The 16,174-nt window shown below is 44.0% G+C and overlaps 1 protein-coding gene across 4 annotated transcripts in view; it reads right to left on the minus strand.

The window, feature by feature from the left end:
* Positions 1–347: 347 nt before the first annotated feature.
* The window catches only part of hcfc1b (host cell factor C1b), a 65,182-nt gene continuing 49,355 nt past the window's right edge, over positions 348–16,174 (minus strand). For 3 of the 4 annotated variants that reach the window (XM_045206998.1, XM_045206995.1, XM_045206996.1), the window contains exons 22-29: positions 13,660–13,855; positions 11,896–12,077; positions 8,607–8,984; positions 8,121–8,258; positions 5,129–5,314; positions 3,455–3,761; positions 2,541–2,604; positions 348–2,072 (exon numbers count right to left, since the gene is read on the minus strand). In XM_045206998.1, the coding sequence (XP_045062933.1) occupies positions 2,033–2,072; positions 2,541–2,604; positions 3,455–3,761; positions 5,129–5,314; positions 8,121–8,258; positions 8,607–8,984; positions 11,896–12,077; positions 13,660–13,855 (1,491 nt within the window). In that variant the 3' untranslated portion in view covers positions 348–2,032. The remainder of the gene's footprint in view (positions 2,073–2,540; positions 2,605–3,454; positions 3,762–5,128; positions 5,315–8,120; positions 8,259–8,606; positions 8,985–11,895; positions 12,078–13,659; positions 13,856–16,174) is intronic. The other variant, XM_045206997.1, reaches the window with a different exon arrangement.

Consider the following 16,174-nt stretch of genomic DNA (forward strand, 5'->3'; position numbering starts at 1 on the left):
CATTATTGAGCAGGGAGACGAGACATTATTGAGCAGGGAGACGAGACATTATTGAGCAGGGAGACGAGACATTATTGAGCAGGGAGACGAGACATTATTGAGCAGGGAGACGAGACATTATTGAGCAGGGAGACGAGACATTACTGAGCAGGGAGACGAGACATTATTGAGCAGGGAGACGAGACATTACTGAGCAGGGAGATGAGACATTATTGAGCAGGGAGACGAGACATTATTGAGCAGGGAGACGAGACATTATTGAGCAGGGAGACGAGACATTATTGAGCAGGGAGACGAGACATTATTGAGCAGGGAGACGAGACATTATTGAGCAGGGAGACGAGACATTTCCGTTTTCATTTTTTTTTTTTTTATATATCAAGACAAAAAGCAACCGAGATGACAAACATGTAAAAACATTTTTGATACAGATAATTATATAAAAAGGCATTTTTTTTTTTTTTTTGACTTTACTTGCTACGTGAAGGAAGGAACTAATTTACAACTTGAGCTCAAACCCTGGCCGCTGCTGCACCATTCAATCATTCTTCTTCATAACCAACATATCCCACCGCTAGGTAAATAAAAATGCTCTGTTCAAAAAGACATGCATGCCAACTACATGGAAAACATTTGTCACATTACACACACTTGCATACCTAAACATATGTAAAGCAAAGAATAATAATAATAATAATAATACACCAAAAGTAATGTCAATGGTTATCAATATCAACAGTTTCTCCACATTTGGGGGCAGAAAATATCCCAGTTTCTTCTCAGAACTCTAAATACAAGGCTTGGAAAAAGAACCTTCTAAATTCCATAGATATCAACCAACGAATTCTATGGACTATCAACAGGTTGAGACGAGGAAAGGTGAAAATAAGATTCTTTTTTTCCTTCTTCTGCAAATCAATTCCTTTAATAATAAAAAAATGACAAAGTAAAACAAAAACAAACCCTCTCCTCTTTCTTTCTGTCAAATCTTACGTTCTGTTGTTCATCTTTTCGCAGCAAGAGCAAGTACAAAAAGAGCTCATTATTTAACGGTTCGTTACACCACCAATTCTGAAATAACTTGTCAAATTACCCGTCGAATAGGGTCATAGAAAAAAAAAAAAAAAATGGTACTGTTTCACCCTGGCTGGCAGTCAGTCAGTGTCCACACATCCTCCAATGAAAAAGGAAAATCAGAGTAGATGGTCAACTAGAGGATGAGAATCCCAAAGCTACATCAAAACACACTTCTTTACTCGAAATGAAACTCTCGTTTCCTTTACTCGCCCCCCCCCCCGTGACATAAGTACGCATGAACACAGTGACGTCACAAAGCAAGACGAAAGCCAGGGCAAATATGGAGTCTTGATCGGTTGATGATGATGATGATGATGATTCCCCTTGAATGGAAAACACTGGTCATCCCCAAGTGCTGTCTGTTTTCCATTGGTGTGTTTTCCTCCCCATGACAACGTGATGCTGTGTTCTTCTGTTCCAATCGTCTCCTATTGCAACCATCTGATCCTTCTAAATGTGACCAATCGACCGGGGAGGGGAAAAGCATGGTACAGAAACTAAAAGAACTAACAAGCAACTACAGTTAAAGCGGACTTTTAACAGTTTTTTTTGTATTTTTTGATTTCACAGAAAATCATATCAAAGAAAAAAAAAAAAAAGCAAGAAAATGTAATTATGTGCTTTCAACCATTTTAACATAAGAAGAAAACACCAATAATAATCAGATAAAGAAGAAGAGGTTTAAATAAGGTGTCCATGGCACCACAACCTCCAGGGATGAGGGCAGGGCTCTGGGATGATTTTCATCTGGATTTTTCTTGTGGCTATTTTGTGAATGATGGGTGGTTGGGGGGCTGGTCTGGGTCCAGGTTGGGGCTGAGGTTGAGGCTGGGATACTGTAGATAGTTGGGTGAGGGGTCTTGGTGAGGGCTGGGATGTTGTATTCAGTAGGAAGGTGTTGTATTCAGTTCAGTCATAGTCATCATGGACAACAAGGGGAGAGGAAGGAAACCCCTTACTGGTCTGATCTGGCCTTCTTTGGACCAGCAGCTTTCCTAAAGGAGGAGAGAAAACGTGATTCAACAGATGAACATCGATGGGGCTGCAGAGTTAAGAGTCATGAGAGAGAGTTAGAAGTTATGCCCGAGGGCCGAGCAGAGAGCCAAGTCGAGAGTTATGCCGAGGGCCGAGCAGAGAGCACATGATGCAAAATTAATTATACCGGCTGCATTTCTGTGTTTTGAAAGTTCAATATCTTGAAAACTTTATTGCTGACATGCAAAACGTTTTGGGACTGCATCAACACCGGACTAATTAAACAAATACCAAAATATTGTTTTTTGAGTGGAATTAAGTGAAGTTAAGAATTATGACAGAGGGGTGGGACTGGCTTGATCACAACCCACTACTGAAGTACTTTGTTCAAATAGTTTTGTATTTCCCGAATAAATTCATAGCATTTTTAGGAATGTACAGTTAAATAACTATTATTTAATGTGGATAAGAGGATGAACAGTACTCACATGTCAGGCGAGGAGCCTGGTCTCTTGGCAGTGGGCTTCGCCGCAACACCATCTTTACCTATCTCTACAGGGAGAGAAGATAACACGGGATTGGAATGATATATTTATTTGAAATAGCACTTTTCGTTACAATGAGAATCTCAAAGACGCTTTAAAAACTGAAAAGTAAAGCTTAGTCAAAGACTACGGTGGCAAACACGTTAGCCTTTTTAAATAAAAAGAGCATCGGTTTCCGCCATCCTTCGGTGTATCTCGTTGCCCTCCGTTTTTTGGGAAAGTTTAGTATTACAGTTATGATTGTGTTCATACAAAAGAAACAACTAACAATCTTCATTTCAATATATCAAGGTCAACACAAGTCAGGTTGGGATGTGGCCCAAGGGACCTCCCGAGTGGCGCAGTGGTCTAAGGCGCTGCATCGCAGTGCCAGCTGTGCCACTAGAGATCCTGGTTCGAATCCAGGGTCTGTCGTAGCCGGCCGCGACCGGGAGACCCATGGGGCGGCGCACAATTGGCCCAGCGTCGTCCAGGGTAGGGAAGGGAATGGCCGGCAGGGGATGTAGCTCAGTTGGTAGAGCATGGCGTTTGCAACGCCAGGGTTGTGGGTTCGATTCCAGTATAAAATATAAAAATATATGCACTCACTAACTGTTAAGTCGCTCTGGATAAGAGCGTCTGCTAAATGACTAAAATGTAAAAATGTAAATTACAAATAACCCTACTGGTATAATAGAACATCAACCTTTTATTTTCTTCTTTGAACCTTCATTTATATGTATTTCTACAGGGAATTCCTTTTTGAGATCAATGAGCCCTGCTTCACTAAGAGCAGCACAACTACACAAAGTCCACAACAGTTGTAACAATAGAGCCGCTGAGGAAAGCTAGGCCTAGCGTAACATAGCGCAACGTACCTTGGAGCCACCTGACCTGCGTGGCAGGGCCGTAACCCTTCTCGTTGCGGGCTGCGATGCGGAAGATGATGGCAGGCTTGGTGGTGTAGTCTATGTGTGCGTTGGAGAGGCTGGACGACTGCACCAGGCAGGAGGGGTTTGGCCCGCAGAACACCCGCATGAAGGCCAGCTGGGCTGGGGTGGTGGTGCTGGGCTTGGCCTGCTCTCCGCTCTGGGTGCTCTGGATGGCCAGGTACACGGAGTACTCAATGATCTTACCAGACGTTACCGACGGAGGCTCCCAGGTCAGGTGGGCTCCGTCTGGGCTCTGAGGGGAGAGAGGATAGGGGTGGCGTGGGAGAGGGGGGGGGGGAACTTTAGACAAACTCCAGTGAGACAGAAACTAGACAATGTAACAAAGCGTTTTCTGACATGGTGTGTTCTGAGCTATGAACACAAATTCATAGAAACATGGCGAAATAAAAACATGCATGAAACATTAAATAACGCTCCCTGGGTAAAGGATGTTCAAAAACTTGTTCTTAACCGACTTCCTGGTTAAATAAATACACTGAACAAAAATATCAACGCAGCATGCAACAATTTCAACAATTTTACTGAGTTACAGTTCATAAAAATTAATTAGGCCCTAATCTATGGATTTCACATGACTGGGAATACAGATTTGCATCTGTTGGTCACCATTTGCCTCATGCAGCGCGACACATCTCCTTCGCATAGAGTTGATCAGGCTGTTGATTGTGGCCTGTGGAATGTTGTCCCACTCCTCTTCAATGGCTGTGTGAAGTTGCTGGATATTGGCGGGAACTGGAACACGCTGTCCTACACGTCGATCCAGAGCATCCCAAACATGCTCAATGGGTGACATGTCTGGTGAGTATGCAGGCCATGGGACATTTTCAGCTTACAGGAATTGTGTACAGATCCTTGCGACATGGGGCTGTGCAGTATCATGCTGAAACATGAGGTGATGGCGGCGGATGAATGGCACGACAATGGGCCTCAGGACCTCGTCACGGAATCTCTGTGCATTCAAAATGCCATCGATAAAATGGAATTGTGTTCGTTGTCTGTAGCTTATGCCTGCCCATACCATAACCCCACCGCCACCATGGGGCACTCTGTTCACAACGTTGACATCAGCAAACCACTCGCCCACACGACGCCGTACACGCTGTCTGCCATCTGCCCGGTACAGTTGAAACCGGGACTCATCCGTGAAGAGCACACTTCTCCAGCGTGCCAGTGGCCATCAAAGGTGAGCATTTGCCCACTGAAGTCGATTACGACGCCAAACTGCAGTCAGGTGAAGACCCTGGTAAGGACGACGAGCACGCAGATGAGCTTCCCTGAGACGGTTTCTGACAGTTTGTGCAGAAATTATTCGGTTGTGCAAACCCACAGTTTCATCAGCTGTCTCGTCTCAGATGATCCCGCAGGTGACGAAGCCGGATGTGGAGGTCCTGGGCTGACGTGGTTACACGTGGTCTGCGGTTGTGAGGCCGGATGGACGTACTGCCAAATTCTCTAAAACGACGTTGGAGGCAGCTTATGGCAGATAAATTAATATTCTATTCTCTGGCAACAGCTCTGGTGGACATTCCTGCAGTCAGCATGCCAATTGCACGCTCCCTTGACAACTTGACATCTGTGGCAAAAATTAAAATGTGTTACCTTGCTGATCTTGATAGCACAGGGAGCTCCGGGGAAGCCTGGTAGACAGGTCTTGAAGGCTGAGACCTCTGAGAAGTTCCCCCGGCCACAGGTGTTGATCCCGGCCACTCTGAACTTATAGGCCGTCCCTGGCTGGAGGTCCATCTTCTTCATCTGACTGTAGTCTGGGATCGCCCCAGAGTCATCCTACAACAACGAGACAAGTTCAGCCACACACAACAACGAGATAAAATTAATCTATAAATCTATTGGTCGCTTAAACAGATTTGCAGATGTTTTCATAGGGTGCAGCTAAACGCTTGTGTTTCTAGTTCCAACAGTACAGTAATACCCAGCTATACAAAACAATACACACATAATCCAAAAGAAATACCAGAACAAGCATTGTGTATGTATGTATGTATGTATGTATGTATGTATGTATGTATGTATGTATGTATGTATGTATATTTATTTATTACCCAATACCAGTCAAAAGTTTGGACACCTACTCATTCAAGGGTTTTTCTTTATTTCTACATTGTAGAAAAATAGTGAAGACATCAAAACTACGAAATAACACATATGGAATCATGTAGTAACCAAAAAAGTGTTAAACAAATCAAAATTCTTCAAGGTTCTTCAAATAGCCACCCTTTGCCTTGATGACAGCTTTGCACACTCTTGGCATTCTCTCAACCAGCGTGTGGATATTTTATATCATTTCACAAACTATGTCGCGGGCCATTTTTAAACAAATCCCGGGTGGCTAATTATTGGTTTGATAAACAAACAACGTTGTTCAGTCATGTTACCTAGCTAGCTAACATCCTGGTAACGTGACAGTAGGGGCTCATCTGATTGGCCCAGGGGATGTGATTCAGAGGTAGGATTCATACAGACCTAATGGAAGACTAAACTCCATCAAACATCCATTTATTTCTGGTGCTCCTTAAAATCTGTTGGGTGCCTAACGTTTTAAAAGTTGGGAGCAGTGTGCGTGTGCGTGTGTGTGTGTGTGTGTGTGTGTGTGTGTGTGTTTGTGTGAGAGAGAGTGGTGTGTGTGTGTTTATGAGAGTGAGGGAGACAGTGTGTAAGGAAGGGAGGGAGGGAGAGTGTGTGTTTATGAGAGTGAGGGAGACAGTGTGTAAGGAAGGGAGGGAGTGTGTGTGTTTATGAGAGTGAGGGAGACAGTGTGTAAGGAAGGGAGGGAGAGTGTGTGTGTGTGTGTGTGTGTGTGTCAAAGGAAGAGTAAAGGTTTCATGCAGTGTTATTTCCCCTTACTGACACAACGACAAGCAGATCATTATGCACGTATATCACAGGAGGTTGGGGAGAACGGGCTCGTGGTTAATTGCATCACATACATGGTTTCTATACGTTGATGCCATTCAATTTTGCGTCGTTCCAGCCATTATTATGAGCCGTCCTCCCTTCAGCAGCCTCCACTGGTGCACATTCCTTCCTCACATTCCTCCAGCCAAACCACAGGCAGGCCTGGCCTTTGCAAATATGAGCAAATCAACCATTCTACGCAGCATTCTATTATACACTGAACAGTGTGAAGTCAAATTCAAATGTGTTGTATTGAGTAGAAGTGTGCATTTCAGTGACAGGTTTTTGGAGAACGTTTAGAAAATCTGAACAAGCGTCTGGGGGACAGGGCGAACAGGATGCTGGGCCACTGATATTTTTGTTTGTATCGTGACAAGCCTAATAAGTACAGGAGATGTGTTGATAGAAATTCGGTACCGTTTTCCTCAGATTTCCTTTATTAAAGTCCCAAGCTACAATAAATGCGGCCTCAGGATATGCGTTTTCCTGTTTGCACATAGTCCAGCGTAGTTCCCGGAGAGCCGTCGCGCTGTCGGTTTGGGCGGGAACGTACATGGCAGTGACGATGACTGAAGAACATTTTCTCGGGAGGCATTTGAAGGCGAGGTATTCCATATTGGGAGAACAAAAGGACTTGAGTTCCTGTACGTTACCACAATTATTATGAATCATAAAACAAACCCCTACACCATTATTTTTCTCTGAGAGTTCCTTCTTCCTGTCCCGCGCGACGCACAGAGAACCCCGCTGGCTGACTGGACAGGGACAACATATCCAGAGAGAGCCATGATTCCGTAAAACAGAATATGTTACAGTCCCTGATGTCTCTCTGGAAGGAGATCCTCGCCCTGAGCTCGTCTACTTTATTGTCCAGGGACTGAACGTTAGCGAATAATATACTCAGAAGCGGTGGACCGCCTTCTCCGGTGTCGGTATTTTGGAGCAGCCCCCGGGATGAATAGAGCAGGAAGTTTAAACAAAGGACCTAGCTCGAAGGTGGAATTTCGACTTGAATTTCTGGCGAGTGACTGACGATCTAATATCCCAAAGTTATTTCCGGTAATAATAAAAATAAAAAAAACGTTCAAATAATGTGAGACGAAAAAAATAAAACTACTGAAAAGTTGGAAACAGGGCGACCATGTCCGTCGGCGCCATCTAGTAATAAAAAAAAAAAGTAATCTTTATTTACCTACGTATTTCATTTGCTTGATCTTTACCTTATTGTAAAGCATCGCTGGGGCGAATACTTTTAGTTTTTCCCAGCAGGGACCACATACCCATAATAAAAATGTATGCACTTACTGTACTGTAAGGCGCTTAGGATCGAAGAGTATGCTAAGTGGTATACATTAAAGCACTACAAAGAATTGATTCTTCACACGCTCTCTTCTCGACCTCCTCAAAACATTGGATGAGAAGGTCAGAAGAGAGTGACCTTGGATGTTTTCCTCCAATGAGGATGAGCCAGCACGTGAAAGAGCCCTAGAAAAGCGCTATATAAAACCCAATGCATTATTATATATTTTTTCAAACATTTTCAAGCGAAGGTACTTTTAAGGGAGTATGCAAGCACACACGGCAGCCGAACTGAAGCCTTTAGAGTCTTACATCGACAGTGGCCTGGTCGTCAGCAGGTAGTGTGTGTGTGTGTGTGTGTGTGTGTGGTGTGTCTTACATCGACAGTGGCCTGGTCGTCAGTGGGCAAGTAGTAGTGTGTGACCACGGTGTTGGTCACCTTGACGATGCCAACGTCAAACCACTGGTTTTCTTTCTTCACCGGGGCTTTGGCCACCACAGGAGGAGCTCCTTGCCTCTAAATAAACAATATGGGAGTATTAGAAGACAATATAATATGGGAGTATTAGAAGACAATATAATATGGGAGTATTAGAAGACAATATAATATGGGAGTATTAGAAGACAATATAATATGGGAGTATTAGAAGACAATATAATAAGCATCCTTTAACATCTGTCTGGAAATAGGGTTAAAAAAATAATATGTGGACTGTAATAATTCTATATTGACAATAAAATATTATACTTATTCAGACAGTAAATATTAAGAAAACTAATTATTTTACAGTATCAAGAGGCAAATCATGATTGACTGGTCGACAGACAGACAGACAGACATTCTGACACAGTCCAGTCCACTCACCCCTGCAGCAGACTCTATGCCGTTAGCCACCTCTGCCAGGGTAGCAGCTGCCTGCATCTTAGCCGGGCTGGCCACAATCATGGGTTGAGTCTTAGCCGGGCTGGCCACAATCATAGGCTGAGTCTTAGCCGGGCTGGCCACAACCATGGGCTGAGTCTTAGCCGGGCTGGCCACAATCATGGGCTGAGTCTTAGCCGGGCTGGCCACCACCATTGGCTGAGTCTTAGCCGGGCTGGCCACCACCATGGTGCATGTTGGGGCTAGCTGGGCCGCAGCCTGGGTCACTGCAGCAGCCAGCTCCTGCCCGTTGCTCTCCGACGCTGGGTCGTTCAGGCTGTCTGCTGGGGCCAGGCCCTCGGTGGGCTGGGTCAAATAAAACTTCATTTATTTAGCACATTTCTTACAAAACAATTCAGTTCAAAGTGCATACTTAAAGCTAAATCCAAGAATAAAAAAGAGAGCAAGCCAAAAACAATACATTTATAGAGTCATCTGTAACGATTCACCGATACGCATCGGTCCCCCGGTTATAATGTTTAACATATGAGTGCATTGGTCCGCGGGACACCAAACCAAAATGTAGCATGCATCGGTCAGGAAATCAATTAAAACGTTACGAATTGCCGGTTCACATTATTTTCCATCCAAAGTTACTTTATTTCCATCTTCCAAAAAACTCATATTTTGTGACAAATGCGTCCTCTCCTTCAGCGTCAAACTAAGCATGAAACTGGGAGCTTGCTACAGCCCTTCTTACACGGGTTTGTACTTAGGTAAATGGGAAAATGACTTCATTTTGGATCCTTCAAAAAAACAAAACAAAAAACGGTTATTTGACCAGATTATATGGTGGAGACGCTATATTGATGTTTGACTGTTCTGGTCTGGCTCAGAAGATTAATTTATTTCCTTCCACCAATACCTTAACAGCATTAACCCTAACATCAAAACTAACTATGGAGTACAGCAAGGATAACATTCATTTTTTTTGGACCTTGATATCAGTAAAGACGACAAAGGTTGTTTGCACAAATACATATTTAGGAAGCCTATAGATGGGATAACATTCTGAGGGCAGACAGCTTCCACCCAAAAAAGGCTAAGAGAGAACATTCCAAAGAGTCCGCAGAATTTGCCATCAGGAAACGGACTACAGCAGTTTCTAATCTGCCGAATTGGAGAATCGCTTCTTGAACCGGGGCTATAGGGCTCAGGTCCTGAACGATGCAGTCGAAGGGCCGGACGACTTGACAGAGAGAACTTGTTTGCGAATGGGGAGCGCCTCGTGACGCACCAGAGAGTGTACTTTGTTACAAAGCTCTGAAGCATTAAAATAATCATTAAAAAGAGTTGGGGAATCATCCAAAGTGATACGCTAGTACGCCAAGTCTTCATAAAGCTACCATAAATGACAGCTACCTTCCTGGTGACTCTCAAAAGACTTGGCTAGACCACAAACCCAGGGGCTCTTTTAAATGCAACCTGTGCAGAAATAGCGCACAGAAAAAGTATTTTGTTGACACAGCTTCTAGGACAGCCTACTCCAAGACCTCTCCATCACGGTTGACAACTCTACGGAGTGCAGAGAACCTTGGTGTGACCCTGGACAACACCCTGTCGTTCTCTGCAAACGTCAAACATCAAAGCGGTGACTCGCTCCTGTAGGTTAAGCAAATCAAATTTTATTTGTCACATACACGTGTTTAGCAGATGTTATTGCGGGTGTAGCAAAGTGTTTCTAGCTCCGACAGTGCAGTAATATCTAACAAGTACATTTACATATTGTTTCCAGTTTGCATAAAGTCCAGTGAAGTTATTTGAGGGCCGTCGTGGTATCGGCTTGAGGGAGGATATACGCGGCCGTGACAATAACCTAAGAAAATATTATCTTGAGAGATAATACGGTCGGCATTTGATTGTGATGTATTCTGGGTCGGGTGAACAAAAGGACTTGAGTTCCTGTATGTTACTACAATTACACCACGAGTCGTTAATCATGAAACAAACACCTTCGCCCTTCTGCTTCCCGGAGAGATATTCATTTCTGTCTGCGCGATGAACTGGGAACCCATCTGGTTCGACCAATTTCGACAGAATATCCCAAGAGAGCCATGTTTCCGTGAAACAAAGTATGTTACAGGCCCTGATGTCTCTCTGGAAATAAATCCTTGCCCTGAGCTCGTCGACTTTGTTATCCAGAGACTGAACATTAGCGAGTAGAATACTTGGAAGCGGTGGGTGGTGTGCTCCTAAGATGAACCAGCAGGCTGCTCCGAGTGCCTCTCTTCCACCGGCGATGTTTTGGGTCAGCCGCTGGAATCAGATTCCCAGTTTCCCCCCTAACTGATAGTGAGGTGGTAGATTCCCAGTTTCCCCCCTAACTGATAGTGAGGTGGTAGATTCCCAGTTTCCCCCCTAACTGATAGTGGGGTGGTAGATTCCCAGTTTCCCCCCTAACTGATAGTGAGGTGGTAGATTCCCAGTTTCCCCCCTAACTGATAGTGAGGTGGTAGATACCCAGTTTCCCCCCTAACTGATAGTGAGGTGGTAGATTCCTACATACACCTTATACATTGTTTACACACACACAGTCAGTCAGCTCAGAGATGCCCAGTTTAAACAGGCCCAGCTCAGAGAGATCCAGCTCAGACAGATCCAGTTCAGAGAGATCCAGCTCAGACAGATCCAGCTCAGAGAGATCCAGCTCAGAGAGATCCAGCTCAGACAGATCCAGCTCAGAGAGATCCAGCTCAGAGAGATCCAGTTCAGAGAGATCCAGCTCAGAGAGATCCAGTTCAGAGAGATCCAGCTCAGAGAGATCCAGTTCAGACAGATCCAGCTCAGAGAGATCCAGTTCAGACAGATCCAGCTCAGAGAGATCCAGTTCAGACAGATCCAGCTCAGAGAGATCCAGTTCAGAGAGATCCAGTTCAGAGAGATCCAGTTCAGAGAGGCCCAGCTCATGAGTTCCCTCAGCAGCAGATTTTAATTTAGAATGGAAAATGAATGTGTTTATGCAACAAACTTTAAATCAAATCAAATCGTTCCTCTAATCAAACAAAATCGCTCTGAATCGTTTCAAATTAAAACGTATGTTTCCTGTATGGTATCAGAGTCCATGTACCTAGATACGTATGGATCCTGTACCGAATTGGAGCCCGCGTATCTAGATACGTATCAAATCATCTTGAAAAGGGAAAGATGCACATCCCTACAAATACGAAAAATAAATGAACAGAGTGAGACAAGACAGACTGACGGAAGAGAAGCAAAACAACAGTGGACTGACCTGGTTGCGCTGTGCGGCTGCTGCCTGGGCCTGGGCCTGGGCCTGGGCCTGAGCCTGAGCCTGGGCCTGAGCCTGCTGCAGCTGTTGTTGTTGTAGAACCAGGGCTGCCAGCTCAGCCTGAGTCAACACAATGGGGATGTTGGTGGTCTGATGCTGGCCCTCCTGGCCACTGTCTCCTTCATCTGGAGGAGGGGGTGGGGGGGGTGAGACTCGTTACAATCTACTAGACTACTAACTAGGGCTGGGTGACATATCTATTAATTTAAATGTATGTTTTTGCGCGACATTCCAAATGCCTGTATTGCAAGAATCAAGTGTTATTTTTCTTTTTTATGAGTTTTTAAAGTTCGCTTGTTCTCATTTAGTATTTTTGGTATCATCCAAAAAATGTGGTCCTCTGTAGCTCAGCTGGTAGAGCACGGCGCTTGTAACGCCAAGGTAGTGGGTTCGATCCCCCGGGACCACCCATACACAAAAATGTATGCACGCATGACTGTAAGTCGCTTTGGATAAAAGCGTCTGCTAAATGGCATATTATTATTATTTATCCCCTTCGCTCCTTCTGACTGTAGGCTGCTCCTTCCAATTTACACACACACACAACAAAGATGAGATCACTTATTCCTCTGACAAGCAGTTTCAACTCGCCATTTGCATTTGAGGTTTGGTCCAACAGAAATAAATCACATGGAACTGAAAAGCATTGAGACATTATTTTACTGTATAAAGAGATGTTCAACTTACTAACGATACCATTCTTATGTTTCAACTCCTCAAATTGCGCGCAGAGCAGACACTACTAAAACGGGAGTATAAATGAACATTGATTCTGGAAAATTAATTTTCAGTTTGCGCCGCTAGCAGCATTTAAGCCAAGTACCATTACACTACATTCACATACATTTTAGTCATTTAGCAGACGCTCTTATCCAGAGCGACTTACAGGAGCAATTAGGGTTAAGTGCCTTGCTCTAGGGCACATCGACAGATTTTTCACCTAGTCGGCTTGGGGATTAGAACCAGCGACCTTTCGGTTACTGGCACAACGCTCTTAACCACTAAGCTACCTGCCGCCCCACACTAGCCGTCTAGTCCGTTATATAAATGTACAGCACGCATAAAACACAAATTATATAAGGAATTTAAAAACCACATCAGTTCCATCCATCTTAAACCAGTCCTTGGAGAACCACATCAGTTCCAACCATCTTAAACCAGTCCTTGGAGAACCACATCAGTTCCAACCATCTTAAACCAGTCCTTGGAGAACCACATCAGTTCCAACCATCTTAAACCAGTCCTTGGAGAACCACATCAGTTCCAACCATCTTAAACCAGTCCTTGGAGAACCACATCATTTCCAACCATCTTAAACCAGTCCTTGGAGAACCACATCAGTTCCAACCATCTTAAACCAGTCCTTGGAGAACCACATCAGTTCCAACCATCTTAAACCAGTCCTTGGAGAACCACATCAGTTCCAACCATCTTAAACCAGTCCTTGGAGAACCACATCAGTTCCAACTAGTCAACTAATCAGCTAGCATGCTGTTAATTAGGTAAAATCAGTTGTGCTATTGTTGTCATGGCGTCAGATAATTGGGATCCAAAATAAAAGATACGTTTTAGAATTTCTGAAATATGTGGAACAGCAGGTGATGCCATATCACAATACACCTACAGCTGTAACCCAGTTCCTGTTGTGTCCATCTACTGTATGACCAGGACCTGTCTGTGTGTGTGTGTGTGTGTGTGTGTACTCACACATGACAGCGTGCTGTGCGGCCTGCAGCACAGCCTGTATGGCCATGGCCTGGGCGTTAGCCTCCTCCGTAGCAGCGTGCTGTGCTGCCTCCTCGGCTGCAGCGGTAACAGCCAGCTCCTCGGGGGTTAAACCCGTCACCATCAGGGTCTGGTTGTCCCCCGCGTCACCTTCAGACATCAGCTCCGCAGGCAGGCCCTAAGAGACAAACAAAACTTTAATTAAATGTTACTGAAAAGATGTTTGTTAGCACACAATGCAGTCGTTCATGTGTGGTTCTGTGTGTACACTGACAAGGTTAGAAATAATGATTTTTAATTTAAATAATATAATTGTGTCCTTCAAACTTTGCTTTCGTCAAAGAATCCTCCATTTGCAGCAATTACAGCCTTGCAGACCTTTTGGCATTCTAGTTTTCAATTTGATGAGGTAATCTGAAGAGATTTCACCCCATGCTTCCTGAAGCACCTCCCACAAGTTGGATTGGCTTGATGGGCACTTCTTACGTACCATACGGTCAAGTTGCTCCCACAACAGCTCAATAGGGTTGAGATCCGGTGACTGTGCTGGCCACTCCATTATAGACAGAATATCAGCTGACTGCTTCTTCTCTAAATAGTTCTTGCATAGTTTGGAGCTGTGATTTGGGTCATTGTCCTGTTGTAGGAGGAAATTGGCTCCAATCAAGCGCCGTCCACAGGATATGGCATGGCGTTGCAAAATGGAGTGATAGCCTTCCTTCTTCAAGATCCCTTTTACCCTGTACAAATCTCCCACTTTACCACCACCAAAGCACCCCCAGACCATCACATTGCCTCCACATGCGTGACAGATGGCATCAAGCACTCCTCCAGCATCTTTTCATTTGGTCTGTGTCTCACAAATGTTCTTCTTTGTGATCCGAACACCTCAAACTTCGATTAGACTGTCAATAACACTTTTTTCCAATCTTCCTTTGTCCAGTGTCTGTGTTCTTTTGCCCATCTTAATCTTTTATTTTTATTGGCCAGTCTGAGATATGGCTTTTTCTTTGCAACTCTGCCTAGAAGGTCAGCATCCCAGAGTCGCCTCTTCACTGTTGACGTTGAGACTGGTGTTTTGCGGGTACTTTTTAATGAAGCTGCCAGTTGAGGACCTGTGAGGCGTCTGTTTCTCAAACTAGACACTAATGTATTTGTCCTCTTGCTCAGTTGTGCACCGAGGCCTCCCACTCCTCTTTCTATTCTGGTTAGAGCCAGTTTGCGCTGTTCTGTGAAGGGAGTAGTACACAGCTTTGTACGAGATCTTCAGTCTCTTGACAATTTCTCACATGGAATAGCCTTCATTTCTCAGAACAAGAATAGACTGACGAGTTTCAGAAGAAAGTTCTTTGTTTCTGGCCATTTTGAGCCTGTAATCGAACCCACAATTGCTGATGCTCCAGATACTCAACTAGTCTCAAGAACGACAGTTTTATTGCTTCTTGAATCAGCAGAACAGTTTTCATAATTGCAAATGGGTTTTCTAATGATCAATTAGCCTTTTAAAATGATAAACTTGGATTAGCAAACACAATGTGCCATTGGAACACAGGACTGATGGTTGCTGATAATGGGCCTCTGTACGCCTATGTAGATATTCCATTAAAAATCAGCCGTTTCCAGCTACAATAGCTATTTACAACATTAACAATGTCTACACTACTTCTGATCAATTTGATGTTATTTTAATGGACAAATTTTTTTGCTTTTCTTTCAAAAACAAGGACATTTCTAAGTGACCCCAAACTTTTGAACAGTAGTGAAGATACAGTACAACACATACACTACCGTTCAAAAGTTTGGGGTCACTTAGAAATGTCCTTGTTTTCAAAAGAAAAGCAATTTTTTTGTCCATTAAAAGAACATAAAATTGATCAGAAATACAGTGTAGACACTGTTAATGTTGTAAATGGCTATTGTAGCTGGTTCGATTACAGGCGCAAAATGGCCAGAAACAAATTATGTTCTTCTGTGACTCGTCAGTCTATTCTTGTTCTGAGAAATGAAGGCTATTCCATGTGAGAAATTGCCAAGAAACTGAAGATCTCGTACAACGCTGTGTACTACTCCCTTCACAGAACAGCGCAAACTGGCTCTAACCAGAATAGAAAGAGGAGTGGGAGGCCCCGGTGCACAACTGAGCAAGAGGACAAATACATTAGTGTCTAGTTTGAGAAACAGACGCCTCACAGGTCCTCAACTGGCAGCTTCATTAAATTGTACCCGCAAAACACCAGTCTCAACGTCTACAGTGAAGAGGCGACTCTGGGATGCTGACCTTCTAGGCAGAGTTGCAAAGAAAAGACTGGCCAATAGAAAGAAAAGATTAAGATGGGCAAAAGAACACTGGACAGAGGAAGATTGGAAAAAAAGTGTTATAGACAGACGAATCGAAGTTTGAGGTGTTCGGATCACAAAGAAGAACATTTGTGAGACACAGACCAAATGAAAAGATGCTGGAGGAGTGCTTGATGCCATCTGTCACGCATGGTAGAGG

This window comes from Coregonus clupeaformis, chromosome 24, assembly GCF_020615455.1.
Source record: "Coregonus clupeaformis isolate EN_2021a chromosome 24, ASM2061545v1, whole genome shotgun sequence".
Classification (NCBI taxonomy): domain Eukaryota; kingdom Metazoa; phylum Chordata; class Actinopteri; order Salmoniformes; family Salmonidae; genus Coregonus; species Coregonus clupeaformis.